At 43.1% G+C, this 15,783-nt stretch overlaps 2 protein-coding genes across 3 annotated transcripts in view; one reads left to right on the top strand and one right to left on the bottom strand.

Moving 5' to 3' along the window:
* Positions 1 to 1,388, top strand: part of scpep1 (serine carboxypeptidase 1) — a 10,117-nt gene extending 8,729 nt beyond the window's left edge. Inside the window, exons 10-13 of the mRNA XM_035615342.2 lie at positions 1 to 24; positions 177 to 314; positions 415 to 578; positions 1,144 to 1,388. The exon at positions 1 to 24 is cut by the window's left edge and continues 90 nt beyond it. Coding sequence (XP_035471235.2) covers positions 1 to 24; positions 177 to 314; positions 415 to 578; positions 1,144 to 1,206 — 389 coding nt within the window. The 3' untranslated portion in view covers positions 1,207 to 1,388. The remainder of the gene's footprint in view (positions 25 to 176; positions 315 to 414; positions 579 to 1,143) is intronic.
* A 1,928-nt stretch (positions 1,389 to 3,316) lies between these two features.
* Positions 3,317 to 15,592, bottom strand: engase (endo-beta-N-acetylglucosaminidase). 2 transcript variants are annotated; one of them, XM_035615333.2, is made up of 15 exons: positions 15,464 to 15,592; positions 13,973 to 14,122; positions 12,755 to 12,834; positions 12,421 to 12,622; positions 11,605 to 11,753; positions 10,539 to 10,693; positions 9,792 to 9,940; positions 9,523 to 9,694; positions 9,324 to 9,430; positions 9,096 to 9,207; positions 7,196 to 7,383; positions 6,947 to 7,080; positions 5,723 to 5,822; positions 5,475 to 5,586; positions 3,317 to 4,205 (listed from the first exon to the last, which is right to left on the bottom strand). In XM_035615333.2, the coding sequence occupies exons 2-15, from the start codon at positions 14,080 to 14,082 to the stop codon at positions 3,819 to 3,821; spliced, it is 2,157 nt and encodes a 718-aa protein (XP_035471226.2). In that variant the 5' UTR covers positions 14,083 to 14,122; positions 15,464 to 15,592; the 3' UTR covers positions 3,317 to 3,818. The 2 variants fall into 2 exon arrangements, with proteins under 2 accessions (XP_035471226.2, XP_047184321.1); XM_047328365.1 differs by having other exon boundaries at positions 13,927 to 14,122.
* Positions 15,593 to 15,783: the final 191 nt, after the last annotated feature.

Raw genomic sequence — 15,783 nt, forward strand, 5'->3', positions numbered from 1 at the left:
TTCCCCACAATGTCACCTGGGGAGGTACTGAGCAGTTTCGGTCCCTTCTGGTTTCATTGTCATTTGACAGTCCCCCTCTGGACTCAGAATTCCTGACCTCTTCTGAAATGCTTTTCCATCTTTCGTTTGCTCCTCCCTCATACATGTGTGCCCCCCTCCCTCTCCTCCTGTCCCAGGCCAGGCGGAGCATGTGTTCAGCAACATGGCAGGAGACTTCATGAGGCCAGTGGTGGACGTGGTCAACCAGCTGCTGACCACCGGAGTCAACGTGACGGTCTACAATGGACAGCTGGACCTCATCGTGGACACCATGGGTAACTTGCTCGGGGCGGTTCCTTCTGTTCAGCTCTAATAGGAGTGGAGTGGGACCCAACCGTCCAGATCTGCCTCATGACTCAGCACTTTGTGTCTCAGGTCAGGAGCAGTGGGTGAAGCAGCTGGGGTGGGAGGGGCTGGCTGGATTTAACAAGCTGAGGTGGTGCGCCCTGGATGACCCCATCACCCCGGGCTTCACCGGAGCTTTCTACAAGACCTATAAGAACTTTGCCTTCTATTGGATCCTCAGAGCTGGTCACATGGTAAGATACCACCTGCATAATGTGAAACAAAATTACTACAATGGAAATCAGTTTGGAGTGAACTGCTGTACAAACTGGTTCTGATATCATTATTAACAATCTGATCAGCGGGTTGGGGACTTGGATAAGACATTCACTGAAGTAAAAGTAACACGACTAAAGAGGCAGTAATCGATTCTAAAGAAATACACGTTTTGTAAAAGTCTGCAAATATTCCCTCACGGTCTGCTAGCTGTCGGTCCTGTGTGAGTCTTGGCTCTGTAAACTAAGAACACACAAAAAAATAGTGCGGACCACACCTCACAACACTGTGCACTTTGTAAACATCCCTCCCCGACACCTTAAGAGACCTGCTAGTGAATGAAGCTACGACTCAGGGGTCCCGAGGCCTCGTTGTAAGCGCGTCTGTCGCATATACCCGAGGCTGCAGGTTCGCGGCCTGGTCAGTGCAGTAAAATCATCATCAACAGCAACATGGATAGAGACAAGTTTTCTCCAAAATCGCTTGCTGACCCTTTAAGGGTACAAAAGTCTCATGTTGTCAACCTTTGTTCTGTTTCGACAGATTCCCTCGGACCAGGGACCTATGGCCTTACAGATGATGAAGATGATCACTCAGCAGGCCTGATCCATCCACTCTGATGCCAGCTGGAATGGCTCTGACAATCACTTTTTTTCTTTTCTTTTTTTTCCAATATAAATCACTTTCTGCTAAACCAAATCAAAACTCTTACTCCTCCTTGCTTACAACAAAGACCTGTGTAGATTCTGTTTGTAACACCAATAAAACCTTCTTTTTTTTTTTGTATAGACTGTCTTCCTCTCTGGTTCAGTACTTAATGCTTTAAATGTGTTTTGTTTTGTTTTTTTTATTTATCCTAGCTACCTATGACAAAAACTTAGAGAAGCACCTATCCCTCATGTACAGTCCAGACCTTGAAGGTGCACGCCATCGGGAGTTGGCCCCTCCTCCTTGGCTCAACCAGTGACAGCGAGCAAGGTGGTCGAGTGATCTGGAGCATGGATCCCACCCATAGACTGTATATAAATATATCCCGCCCTGATGATGGCCGGATGCTTCACACGAGGGGTTGACCGATCTATTATCAGCGCGATATTCACCATTTTTATGGTTATTGGCATGGCCATTTTTTTTAAGCCGATCTGCTGAAAAGATAATTTCATTACAAGAGTGCCTTCGCCAGCATCCTGCTGGTCGCCGCTCAGGCCCTAATAAAATGCACTACTTTGGCTCTGATGCAGCCGCAGTCATTTCTCCCTGGACTTTAGCAATGTCCCGTCAATGTTTGTTTGTTTGTTTGTTCAACTTCATAATAATGCTGCTGATAGTTCCCTGCACTTTTTCTGTTAAGGTCATGTTGAAAGGTTCTGTGAATTAATGATATGCTTCAAGGCATTCAACAAAGTTTGTGTTATTCTAAATTTTGATGCCTTGACACTTTTTTTTACCGCAGACAAATATCAGTTATCGGCCTCTTAGACTAGTAATAATCTATCAATATCTGTCCTGAAAAAGCCATATTCGTTGACCCCTACCAAATAAGAAGAAAATGGGAAGATGCAGGCAGAGAGCTTGGTATTTGCACCACCACACACAAATTGTGTGTTTTTGTTCTTCAGGCTCGGAGCTTTAGTTCGTTCAATATGACATAAAATAAACATAGCTTTAATTGGTGCAGGTTAACGTCAAAACAGTACAGGAAGTCAAAGTTTGAGCCTATAAATATTGTCTCAACCCACTCGTCTAGATGTTCTCTTTTTTTTTGACAAGTCACAACAAAAGGTGCAGTAAATCAAATATAAACTCATGTTTTAGCTTCTCTTTGAATTGACTTTAAAATGTTAATGATTACTTTTGAAGCCCTTCATGATAAGACCCATAGTTACACTAAAGAGCTTCTCCATTTATTTTTTACAGTGCATTCAGAAAGAAGTCTGACCCATTCTGCGTCGAGATTAGTGCTGAAGTCATTTTAAATCAGCTTTTCAGTCAGTCCCCAATAATGACAAAGAAACACTTTTTTAGATACTTTTGCAAATTTATTTAAAAAGCAAAACTTCCAGAGAGTCCATCTGTGGAAATACATAGCAAGGCATAAAGAAAGGAACAGCCTGCGGAGCTCAGGGATGGGATCGTGTTGAGGCATTAGACAAGGTTCTGCTGCACTGACGGGCCTCAAACACCCTCAGATCCACTCGGACGTCCCGTGTCCAGACTAAATACAAGATTCACATCTTGTTTACAAGATGGTGCAACTTCTACTATTGTATTTTATTTCCCTGGTTTTGGCTCATGCCTGTTTGCCTAGATTTTTGTTATTCTCATTGTTTTTGCATTTGGTTTTCAAGCTCACCTATTTACTTTGTCTTCATTTTATTCTTGCTCCAAAGATGCTTTTTTTAAAGCACTGTAATCTGGAGATTCTGAAAAGAGCTAAACAAGTAGAAAGTTATTATTATGATGGCTACCATCATAAGCATTAAAGAAAATGCTACTTTACTCACTTCATCCAGTATACATGTCTAAGATACAGATAAATGCATGATAATTAAGCAAATCAAATCATTTGAGTAAGAAGAAAAAAGGTTGGTCGATGTTGCTGGAATGAAATGTATCATTTGTAAATCTTATTTCATTTCTGTAATGTATATTCTTGTCTTATTAGAACTTGTGATCTAGTATATATATATATATATATATATATATATATATATATATATATATATATATATATACACACACACACACACACACACACACAGCTGAGAGTTCAAGGAGCGTTTGTTTGCTTGAGCAGAAAACAAGAGACAAAAGCAACTTGATGGAATGTTATCAGGGGACATACATATTTGCTTTCCTGATGAGTAGCTCAGCTTATTTTAGCAGCTCGCTCCCACTGACTGCGTATTTGGTTCCAAGAAAAATAAAAGTTTCACAAACCCATAGCTTCGCTATTACAACGAACGGGTATACAGTCTGTCAGTATGTGTATTTGTATGTTATGACTGTTCCATCCAAATAAAATCAGCTGTAGATGTCTATAAACGGGGAGATAATCAGATTTGGCTGACAAAGATCAGTTTTACGTGTCTGCACCACTGTGGCGCCACTCAATTCAGATGCACTCTGAGTAATTTTGTTCTGGAACCAGGCCCCGAAATTTGCATGTTTGCAGCAAAATGTATGTGGGGGTCTGGTAACATTTCCTGTACGTGAAGTCATTTTGTGACGTCCGGGTTGTAGCTGAGGCTTCTCTTTCCCCACTGGTTCTCTGGGACCAGGAAGCCCTTCCACATCACTGGCTCCACCACCAGCTCCAGTAAGCTGGGGGGCTCTGGCACTGCCAGCTCCGTTACCCTGAAAAGATTAGAATATGCCCGTCCCAACAGAACCAGCTGACCTGGGGGATCCGGTCCGCTCAACCGCCGCCAGTACACCCTGGAGTGGCGCACGAGCTTGGCCGGGTAGTCCCAGCGCAGCGTGGCGTTGAGGTGCAGGCAGGGAGAGTCGGACTCGGGCAAGGTACCACGCAGCCACACCACGTCATAAATGCACAAGCCCTGAACCAGCTCAGGGGGTGCCTGCAGACTTGCCACATCAAGGAGCTTGTGGAGGAAGAACGAGAGGCAGAGAGAGAAGAAAGATCAGGAAGGGAAGAGACTGTATCAGTTTATTGAAACCACAGAGTTAATTATCAGCTGAAATCAAAGAGTTCAAGGATTTCAAGCCCTGAAGGGAGCTGACATGAAAAGTTTAGGTGATGAATTGAAGTGCACATCCTGTACTTAAAAAAAGATGATAGCAGGTCAATTGTGAGCTGAAGTCTAAACACTGAACACAAATTGTGTTGGAGCAGTGGAACTTGTGGCAGTTACCAGAGTTAAAGAACCGTGTCAGTCGAATTGTCAGTGCTGATAAGTCAGTAGCTGATAGACTGGGCTGGAATTGTCAAATGGAATGGAAGTCGTGAGCCAAATGATGAGCAGTTCATGATGTCAAGTGTGAGCTGAAGTGTGAGCAGTGACAGCAGTTGGAGTAAATTGTGTCTGAGTGCAGGTTGTGGACGTTAGAAGAGAAGCAGAAGTTGTATAGCTGTTTTAAGGTGAGAAGAGATTTTTTGTGTCAGTTGACGTGTAAGCACCTGAAGAGATATACTGTGTGTCAGAGGTGACCACGGGGAAATTCCCGACTGTTAGTTCTACCGTTTCAAATTTTAATATCATTAAAACGGCATTTGATTACCATGGTAGATTACCACAGCAAATACTGTCTCCCAGACGCACGCGCAGCATGCAACGTGGGTTTTCAGAGCCCTGCTGTGTCCCACTTTGTTTCGGCGTACTCAGTTTTCACGGGTTTTCCGACCCATCTCGTCCTGAGAAGACGATGGCTGGTAAACTTACGCAGAGGGTCATTTCTCCATCACCTCTACAGCAGACACTTTGTTGCCGATCAGCTAACGAACCAGCGCCACTGTTGAACCAGACTGGAAAGAGTTGAGCACTACCAAGTAGAACCCGGACATGGTTGTGCAAGTAGCCCATTAACCTAACCCCAGTCTGCATGTCATTGGACTGTGGGAGGGAGCCAGAGTACACGCGGAGAACATGCAAAGTTCACACAGAAAGGCCCTGGTTGGTTCGAATTGGGATTGGAACCCAGAACCTTCTTGACAGCGCTAAACACTACACCACCGTGCAGCCCTCTTTTATATTCACATCAAAAAAATAATCTCCATAATAATACTGATAATATCAACATTAACAAAAATTATAATAATATCGATACGAGAATTTGACCCACACCACACCTTTTTTTCTAATCATGTGCATTTTATGGAGAAGAAATAACAAAGTGGAGTCCCGTTGTCTCACCATGATCTGTCCCAGCCTGCAGCTGAAAGGCGTGTCCTGAGCCTCTCCCCTCCGCTGGATGCTGACACAAACCTCTCTGAGAGTACAGCCACGAAGCTCCGACTGCAAGCACCTACACACACAATGACATGAGAGGGGGGAGAAAGACCAGGAGTTTGGACAACTCCACAGGGAAACCCATCCTTTTTCTACCCCGAGAGAAAACGTCTCGAAGTTAGCTGTTGCTGCTAGCAGTTGTAGTGTCTTACCGCATGGTCCAACCATCTGGATTCAAGTTTCCGCACAGCTGGGTGAACTGGCTCACCAGCTGGTGTCCCTCGTCTAATACCTCAGGGCGCACACTGGTAACTGCAAACGTAAAGAAACGTGCAAGTTAATATTTGGCAATAACTGAGTGAACGCTGAACCCGTGGAGGTGAATGTTTTGTTCCAGTGGAACCTACCAAGTATAAAACAAACCTCGGAAGCTCATATCACCTAGTGTCATGTACCCGAAGCTAGAGAGACGTTGGATATTCCAGATGAACAGTGGGCCTCATGCGAGACCATTTAAAACAATTCTGATCTCTTAATGTTGTAATGCTTGATTCTTTATTCGTGTTTCCAGTCGAAGTCAGCAAACCCTCGTTGCTACACAACCTTGTTAAAAATTGTAAGTTTCAACCTGATGATGACAGCATTTTATCAATTCTGAGGCCTGTATTATCCACCTATCAAATTGGATAGGTTCGCCCTCTGCATGTAAACTTAAAGTAACCTAATGTTTTGAGTACTAGCTACTAAATTAATCAACATTTGCATTAATTAAAGGGACAGTAAACAATTTTGGAGAAAGCTTGTTTCTCTATGTGTTGTTGTTGTGATTTTACTGTGATTTCAAAGCGACAGCTAGTGGACGGTGAGGAAATATTCGCGGAGATTTACAAAAATTAGAATCGCTTCCTTCCCCTTTAAGCTACGCTTTCAGTTTCAGTGTGGCTGTTATGGAATCAACCACAGCTCATAATGTACCCCCAGGAGACGATCAGCGCTGGCTATGAATGGCATGGTAATGTTACCTGCATGTTTTCAACATTCACCCTTGCTCAGAGCTAAAAAATTTGTTATGGATTTGCCGACTTAGAACCAGATTCAAAATGGAATCGACTCAGAATCCTTCAGAGCGACTCAATGTAAATGGACTATATTTATACAGGACTTTTCTAGTCTTATTGACTCACGCACGCACGCACGCCCTGGGACTGAAGGGACCCAGGGATCGAACCATCAACCCTCTGGTTACTGGACGACCTGCTCTGTTTCCTGATCCACAGTCACCCACAATGTGATAAGTAATCTTGGTGGTAAAAAATGCCACAAATCTAATGAAATTTATTATAAAAGGATTATATCTGGCCCAGGCTCCAGCCTTCAACGATGGCCCTGTAAAGAATAAGCAGGTACAGACAGTGGACAGAGCGTCAGAGACTCACGCTTGACATCCTGGTTGTCGCAAAGACTGGCATCTGCTGTCTTCAGCTCCAGGGAGACAGTGATCCCGGCAGATGGCTTAAAGATGAGGCTCACCAGGATCTTGGAGGGCAGGGGTACATGGAGGGAGAAGATCCTGAGAGACACAGGACATAGGGGAGAAAACAACAGGTAGACTGCGCATGAGCTTGTGTGTTTGGGGAGATGCTGCTACCCTTACATGAAATTTAAGGTGGGCAGAAAACACACACTTGGCAGAAACTGGAGAAGTGTGAGAGAGGGGGATGAGGCCCTCAAGCAGCAGAGAGCAGCCTCCATTCCAGGCGTCGTCCGGACAGCCGCGGCTCCTCAGCCAGCCCTGGTCCTCCAGCTCCGTGCGGTAGTACATGGGCTGGATCTCCTGGGCTGTCAGGTTGAACCAGCTCCTGTCCCTCTCATGCTATAAACACATAAAGCAAGGCAGCATTAATAAACCACATAAAACAGTGGGACAAAAACATGTTACATGAACTGGGAGTAAGAGTAGAGACGTGACTGGTGTGATTGACTTTTTTTTAATTAAAACAGAAATTCTGAATGAACTGCAGTTGCTGCAAAGTGATCCAGCAGAAGCAAGTCGACTGAAAACATGATCAGACATTATGGGCGCGCCAGGGGCTTTATAAAAGGATACATTAGGACCCCAGATGCTGTTTTCATAGCTGTGCAATAATCAGTATCAGCAATGCTTCTTCAGTTTGACCTTGTGAAGACCTTGAAATTGGTTTTGTCCGTGTGTGCATGGTATTGTGGTGCTCAGCACTGCACAACGTGAGGCAACATAAAGTAAGTTATTGGTATCTTAGAAGATCCTTTATGCCTTTAGTATCTCAAATCCCTGCAGCCATTTCATGTGATTGACTGAGAGTGTGTTTATTAATCACCACACTTATTGCTGATCTATATATTTCTTTTTGCACTTTGCACTGCTGCACCTGCCTTAACTGAAACTGCAGGGGTGATTTGAGACGCCAACACAGTTCGTGCACGAAAGACCAACCTGCTTTGCACTTTTCCTGAGGCTTGTGAAATTAAAACGGGGCCCTCAGAAAAATAATAATGATCAAACTGAGGATTTTGTCAATCTACTCAGTTCTGTCGTGGAATTTCTCTCCTCTCCTGTGTGAGAGACTGTGCTTGGTGCACTGTGCAAGGTCATCTTCTCTTTGGCAGGTCAAGCTGGCTCTGGATATCATAGTCTTAGATTATAGTAAAGACATCTTGATACTGGGCCATTCTGTGTCATAGTCTTAGATTATAGTTTAGACATCCTGATACTAAGGAGCCATTCTATCTGTTTGATGACAACATGATTCTGAGAGTTAAATACATCACTCTGACCGGGATAGGGAGGGTTTTTGGGAAATCATGCACTGACACTTTTTGATCTTTGTACGAACCAGAAATCCCCTGAATATTGAGCTCCTTTAATAAATACTTCTGCTTAAGACACCTACGGTCTCCGTCTTCCTAATTCAACCACATCAATTATACATCTTGAATGCAGGAAATGTTATTTTTGAAAAGAAGTCACACAATCCTGGCAACAATATCAAATAACTAGAATGGCACTCAGTAGAGAGCATACCTCCACCAAGGCCAAACAGTCCCTTTATGAAAACATTTAAATCCACAAGACCCAGATTTTTAAATTGGATCTGCACCGAAAGGCACATACTCATAGATATCAGTCCCCTTAACATGCCTAATGTTATTTTTTATCAAGATCCATCCCTTATTCCCTGGAAAATCTGTGGAAATCTGTTAAAAAAACTGAAAACAAAATACAGGGTTATGGGAAAAAAGAAAGAAAGTGACCAAATCTGCGTCAAAATTTAACGGGTTCTTTCTTTGCTCATGCCCCATTCTGCTAAAAAACCAACCAACCTACAAATGGACAGGGGTGAAAACATGAGAGTAGCAATACAACATGCAAAGAAAAATTAATAAATCATCATCATTCGTGTTTTTTACTACTTCAAAGCTTTTTTTCTACACTCAGGCCATCTTGTTCCGGACGTTTCTCGAATCTTTGAGAAAACTGAAGAGCGCTGACATGAACAAGCAGTAACAGTGACATCATCTATCTCCCTCTTCTATCTCCTTCATTACCTTTCCTCTCCAGTAGAGAGCCTTCCCAAAGCCCTGGCAGAAGGAAGAGATGAAGGGAAGAGGCGAGGCTGGCCGGTGGACGTACAGGTTGTCCGACAGAAGAGCCCAGAACCTGCATGAAGTAAAGAAACATCCTCTTGTCATTTTCTCCATCTCCCCTCTGCTTCCTTAATGAATCGGTGATTTCTGAATATATTAAAGTCTGTGTAAATATTGTGTAGATCTCACTTGTCCTGATTCTTGCGGAATTCGGTCTTATCAGCGTGGCACTCATACACCCAGCCTGGAGCAAAGATGGCCGCCGAGAAGTTGTGCTTCCGAATGATGTCCAGAGCCTGAAGACAAGGACAACAAGAAGATACAGTCAATGATCTATTAATGGTTAACGCTAATTCATAAAAAGACAAACCTTATCCACAGTGTGTACCTTATTGGTTTCGAACATTCCTCCTACCACATTGCCTCGGCCGAACACGTCGACCCCAATGTAGACGTCAGCCTCGCGGCCTTGGACCCCACCGTACTCCTTCATCCCCTCCAGGTGCTGCTCTGTCCAGTTGTAGTTGGTGAAGAAACCATCGCAGGCATCGAAAAACATCCTGTTGTGGAGCATTTGAGACAAAGCATTTGACCTGTAAGTTACTGATGAACTGACAAAGTAACTGAGTTATCGAACCAAATTAGAGATGTATATACTTGTTGGACTGGTTGAGTTCATTCTGCCAATTTAGCCGTCCGGTCTCGATCACACTGTCGTACCACAGGACCAGGCTGCCGGACACTCGCTCGTGCATCTGGTCTGTCAGATAGCGCAGGAACAAAGGCGTGTTCTTCACCGCAACCTCCTTCAAGCAGAGGACAGCACACACACAATCTGTTTGTATTCCAGGACATCACAAACAGAAGTCAAGATGTTGAAGAGAGGGCCAGTGAAATGGTAGCTTAAGGGAACTGCATTATTAATGGTTTTAGTGGAAAAGACAACATGCATTGCATTTCCTCTGTGAGGCTGAACCTTAGACACAACATGCTAACATGCTCACAGTACTTATGAAATTATATCACCTAACACACCAAAGCAAGGTTTACCCTATAGTAAGATTTCTATAAATGCGCTTCAAGTTGCAAAATGTCTGTAACTTGGGCCTGAAAAAAAGTCTGGGGGAAACTGCAAAATTATATTGATTATAATCAGGTCAGTAGGATTGATCATCAGGAAGCCACAGTGGTAAAAGTGACTGTGATCACAGGATCAGAAGATAACAGGATCATGTCAGGGTGGCTGTCCACGCCCCGAAGACCAGTAGAGGTTAGGAGATGCAGCGGGACAATGATCGTAAACATCAAAGTAAATATACTACAGAAGAACTTCCATAATTAATAACCACATTTTGGACCTTGAGCAATGTGCAGTGTTGTGGTTAGCACCAGTCATTTACTTACACTGAGGGGATTCTCAATGTTAATGAGCCAGCCATCGAAGCCGTAGTAGTGGCTGATCTGGACTAGTTTATCTGCTACTGCCCGATATGACTCCTCCTCTTTCAGGAAGGCCTCACACGCCGTGTACCCATCAGTCCACTCTGTGATGAAAGTCCCTGGAAAGCAGACATGAAGATGGAGAGATAGACAGATACTTTATTTATCCCGAGGGAAATTCAGGCATCCAGCTCCATTTAAGAACATACATACATTAAACAATATTAAACTATAAAAAAACTAGTCCACGACAGTGCAAATGGATTTGCAAATGAAGGTAGAAATAAATTGTCCTATTCTATTGTCCTCCCTGCCTTGACTAGGAGCTGTTGTACAGTCTAATGGCCAGGGGGACCAAAGAGTTTTTCAGTCTGTTGGTGGAGCTGGACTGGGACAGCAGTCGGCCACTGAACACACTCCTCTGCCTGGTGAAGGTGTTGTGCAGTGGGTGGTTGGCGTTGTCCAGTATGGACCGCACTTTGTCCAGGGTCCTTCTTTTCTGCCACTGTCACCAGAGAGTCCAGCTCTGTGCCCACCACTGAGCCAGCTCTCCTCACCAGTCTGTCCAGTCAACCAGCATCTCTCTTCTTGCTGCTTCCTCCCCAGCAGACCACGGCATAAAAGGGGACGCTGGCCACCGAAGACTGGTAAAACATCTGCAACAGCTTTTTTTAAGCTGTTGAAGGACCCCAGCCTTCTCAGGATGTATAGACGGCTCTGCCCTTTCCTGTGTAGAGCATCCATATTTGCTCTCCAGTCCAGCTTGTCATCCAGCTGCAGCCCCAGGTATTTATATGTCCTGACCACCTCCACATCGACCCCCTCGATGGACATGGGTTGGAGATGGGGTTTCTTCCTTCTGAAGTCCACCACCGTCTCCTCGGTCTTGGAGGTGTTCAGCTGCAGATGGTTGGACCTGCCCCAACCATCTGATACCAAAGATAGTGATACTGATAATATTAAATATAAAGTATGAATTCAGGATTACTAAAATTTACCTGGTTCTGGTATTGTGAGCCTTCTCACTCACCTAAAACGACGACTCCGTGTTTATGTGCAGCGCTGGTCCACACAGCAGGAGGAACAGTCACCATCTTGTGTGTGAAGTAGTTGAAAATATCAATGTACTGCCAGTGGTAGAAGGCATACGGTGCTTCGGAGCTCGTCCCCTGGACAAACCTTGACAACAGCAGAAAAGCATGGCATGGCATTGTGGTGCATGGATGTGACAAACTGAAATCTATATTAGTAATAAATAAGAATCGGGGACCCAAAGCTAAAACGAGCAGCAAAATCTATCCATGACAGTTTTTAATCTAGAACTTGGATTTTCTCCAGTATTAAAAGTAATCCAGTCAGGGAACATTGCAAACAGGGACTCCTGCTGTTGGGACAACAGTTTACAGTACATCACAAGAACATAATGTGACCTGTAAATCCACATCTTAAGAGGTTTGATTATCCCTAAAATATAAGTAAGACAAAGAATAATAGGAGTACCAAAATCCATCCTTATCAGTTTCTTGCTTCAGTGTCAGTTGACATTAATAAGGCTCAGAATGTCATATCAACATGGTTCTTATATTCCAGGAACACTGGCACAAACCTTTATCAATTCAAATACACAATCCCAATTCAGGGGCCGCATCCTTCAGGGGACTCAGTCTACTCGGTCTTCGGAGACTGAGTAGGCGGCAAAGGCTGAACCCAAATGAAAAGGTCTGCTCTACAGATAACTTACCATTTGTGTAATAAAACTTGTTTCGCTCATCCGCCCATGAAGCTAGCTTGTTAGCCAAGAAAGTCATCCCCATTTCCTTATTTAGCCATAAATATGCATTCATACCGATCATCTAGATAGCCACCCATCATGTCGTGAGACACCAATGTCCTCCGTGAACTACTGGCCAGAGAAGGCTCCCGAGGTGCCAGAGGGACAACTGCTGCGTTGAAAGGGTTTGCCTCATTTCGTTTCCATGACAGCAGCTCATCTAAAGTCTGAAGACCGCAGCTGATGGGCTCGGTGGTGTCAGCGTCATAATGGTTGGCTGGTAGAGAATAGGAAATAAAGAGAGTGAGAGAAAGAGAGAAGTTCTTGTTGTTTGATGTGTGGACATCATCATATGATCTGCAGCTGAGATGGCGTCAGAGTTGACATACTGGTGATTTAGTTTGCTAACCTGGTAGCAGCGAGGGAATAAACTTGACGACTTCATGGATACTGTTTGAATCCATCGGTTGATCCAAACAAGACTCCAACCTGGTGAAAGTAAAAAGGGTGTGTTAAATACCAAACCAGAGGAAATTGTTTTGTTGTACTGCACATGGGAGCCCGAGTCGTCATTTAGGTGGATTTTTATTTTTATTTTCACATAACACTAACAGGCTATGAGCCTTGTTTAATGACACATCCTCTTCAAACATCTACAAAGGTCTTGCGGTAATCAGCTCAAATATTCCAGATTTATTTTGACATACACTGCAGTAAATTTGATTGCAACAAAACTTCTATCAAGACAAATGTGACATTATTCTACAGGGGCAATACACCAATTTCCACACACCACTTTTATTTGCCACAGAGATACCCTTATACAGTATCAGTGATTTCAGTGAAAACAGATGTATACCATCTTCTGTGGCTTTGAATGAGCTTTGTCCAGTCTGATCAAAACGGCCCTGATGATGTCATGTCGTTTTAGGCTTAGATATTTCAGATTGATTAAAGGGAACTTGCACAATAAACTGCAAGTGTGGAGACTGGAAAGCAAGGACACTAATCTGGCAGGGAAAGTGAAGTATACAAATAGGTATGAGATCCAAAGTTGCATCATGGGAAATGTAGGATCCAGTGTTTGTGTGTCTGTTAACATTGAATGGTTTATTAACGAGTATCGAGGCTTTCGATGTGAAGTTATTTTTTGAATGGTCATCTTTATTAGCTAGCTATGATCTTGAAACCAAATTGGAGGGGGGGGGGGGGGGGGGGGGGGGGGGGGGGGTTACATTGGTCTTTGCCTGAGGGTTACAAAATCACCAATACCGCCCTTGGAAAAGAAAAAAGCTACACTTTGTGATGACATGTGTCATAGATAAGAAACGGCAAAGGTGTAACTGCAAACCTAAACAACGGGTCGGTTCACTTCAAGCATCCTGGTTACTGGAGCTGCCAAATGAAATCCGGCCATTATTCATGCATTTATTCACCCCCGTGCTTCACTGCTCTACACGGTTTGTATTAGTAAAACCTTTGGGTGACACTTAAAGACAATATCGGCTATTGCCCCTGGTGACACTAGGAACATGACGCATTCGAATCTCGATCATTTTGGCGGCAGCACTGGTCGCTCACTTCTGACGTGGGATATCGAAAGTAAGTGAACAGCAGAGCACAGTACCGGCTGGGTTCAGCTTTTGCCCTCCTCCCGCCGCCATCGTTGTTGTCCCCTCCGACCTTACGTTTCCTCCGCAGGGTACGCTTGTTGCCGTCCACACTTGTGTGTGACATTTCGTCACATTCAACCGGAAAAACCTACAGAAGTGTCAAACTGTTGGGAAAGGGGGGGGACTAAAAGTTGTCACGCCAGAAAATGACGGCAAAAGACTTCCGGCCTTCATCCTTCAGAATAAAAGCACAGTCGTCATAAAGTAAGATAGAAATAAATAAATAAAAATAGACAAACAAGTAAGTAAAACTTGTTAAAATGATACGCGATACAATACTCCTGTTGGTCCTCAATGTATTATGTCACTATAAACAAACACTATACTTGTTTTACTACAACTACCTGAATGATCATGTTCCTTTCAAAAAGAAACTACCTGAGCCGAAGCTAAGTTATTATCGTGTTATATTGCAGGTAACTCTATTCAGTGACTCTGTTTATTTGTATTGTTTATTTTCCAGAATTCGTGCAGTCCACTGCCTGAGAGAAGGACTGAGGCCAGCTGGACAAAGAAAACAATCTTTTGTTATTGTGCAGAACCAGATACCTTTACTTCGGAGATTCGTCCCCAGCAGGAAATCATGGAACAACAACACAGGGGACTGAGCGTGTGAAGATTAACACGGCGTCTCTGAATAATACGTCCACGGGCAGTAGTATGGGGTTCATTTTTTCCTTCCATTAAAATCTAAGAAATGTTAAATTATAAATCAGATGTTTTAGGGCTATATTTATATTCAGGGCTGGACTAGCTCGCGATCGCCAACCCGGAAGTTGTGAGAGGGGAAGTTCTCCCTATCAGAAATCTTTGCTCTCATTTAGTCATGTGAAAGTCATATAATTCATATGAAAAACACACATAGGTATATAATTCACCAAAAAAAAGACAAAACATTAAAGAAAAATATTTAAGGCTTTTAAAACTTCTACTGATTGTATTGCTTTGCTATTCTGCAATTACTATATTTCAAAATCGTGAAAGATTTCTTTTTTTTTAAATTGTTGTTTGTTTTTTATCCATTTGTATGTGTGAATGTAGATTTTCCCTTACCGATTGAAATGGCTCAAAACAAACAGTCCTTTACGCTCAATATCATTCTCATGATTGAAAATGTGTATTTTTTCTAGAATAATAATGAAACCAGTTAATATCTTAAAGAAATATTTGATATCTAAATGGAAAGCATTTTTTAAATATCGAAAAACAACTTATGACTAAGGCATTCATAAAATAAATGACAAAATGTCTCAGTTTTGTTATTGCAAAACACACAATGTAAATCAAAATATGTAGAAGGTACCTAATTTACAGGATAAATCAAATGTAACATTTTAAATGGAACTTCTCTGTTTCTTTGTTTCTGTTAACGCAATATTCTGTATTAAAATTCCAATCCAATTTAGAAAAAAAATAGTGGTCAAAGTTCTTATCTTTGCTGTTACCGACACTGGCGTCTGTTGGTAGCTCTCCAGTGAAAAGCTCTCCGGCCGTGTCGTCACCCAGCAGGGAAATGACGTGTACCACAGGCAGCGGATGAAGGATCCTGACAGAGGACAGAGACAGCAGCGAAGAGGGAGACTGCAGAAGAGAAATCCACAACCGTAGCTCTTCAAAATCCGTCTTCATCCGCGGAGAACTCGAGTCTACTCGTATCGAAAACAGCGAGAGCAGAAAGTACACACTTTAAGCTTTTGAACAAGCACCGTATTGCCACTATATGACATTTGTTGTATTTTAAAACAAGTGGCGAAAGATTGCTGGA

Source organism: Scophthalmus maximus, chromosome 17 (assembly GCF_022379125.1).
Source record: "Scophthalmus maximus strain ysfricsl-2021 chromosome 17, ASM2237912v1, whole genome shotgun sequence".
Lineage (NCBI taxonomy): Eukaryota > Metazoa > Chordata > Actinopteri > Pleuronectiformes > Scophthalmidae > Scophthalmus > Scophthalmus maximus.

Coding starts and splice junctions, on each gene's coding strand:
- engase (XM_035615333.2), bottom strand. CDS start 14,082: ATGTCACACACAAGTGTGGACGGCAACAAGCGTACCCTGCGGAGGAAA. Junction 5,823..6,946: donor CGACAACCAGGATGTCAAGC/GTGAGTCTCTGA, acceptor TTACGTTTGCAG/TTACCAGTGTGCGCCCTGAG. Junction 4,206..5,474: donor GCAGGCTGGGACAGATCATG/GTGAGACAACGG, acceptor TTCCTCCACAAG/CTCCTTGATGTGGCAAGTCT.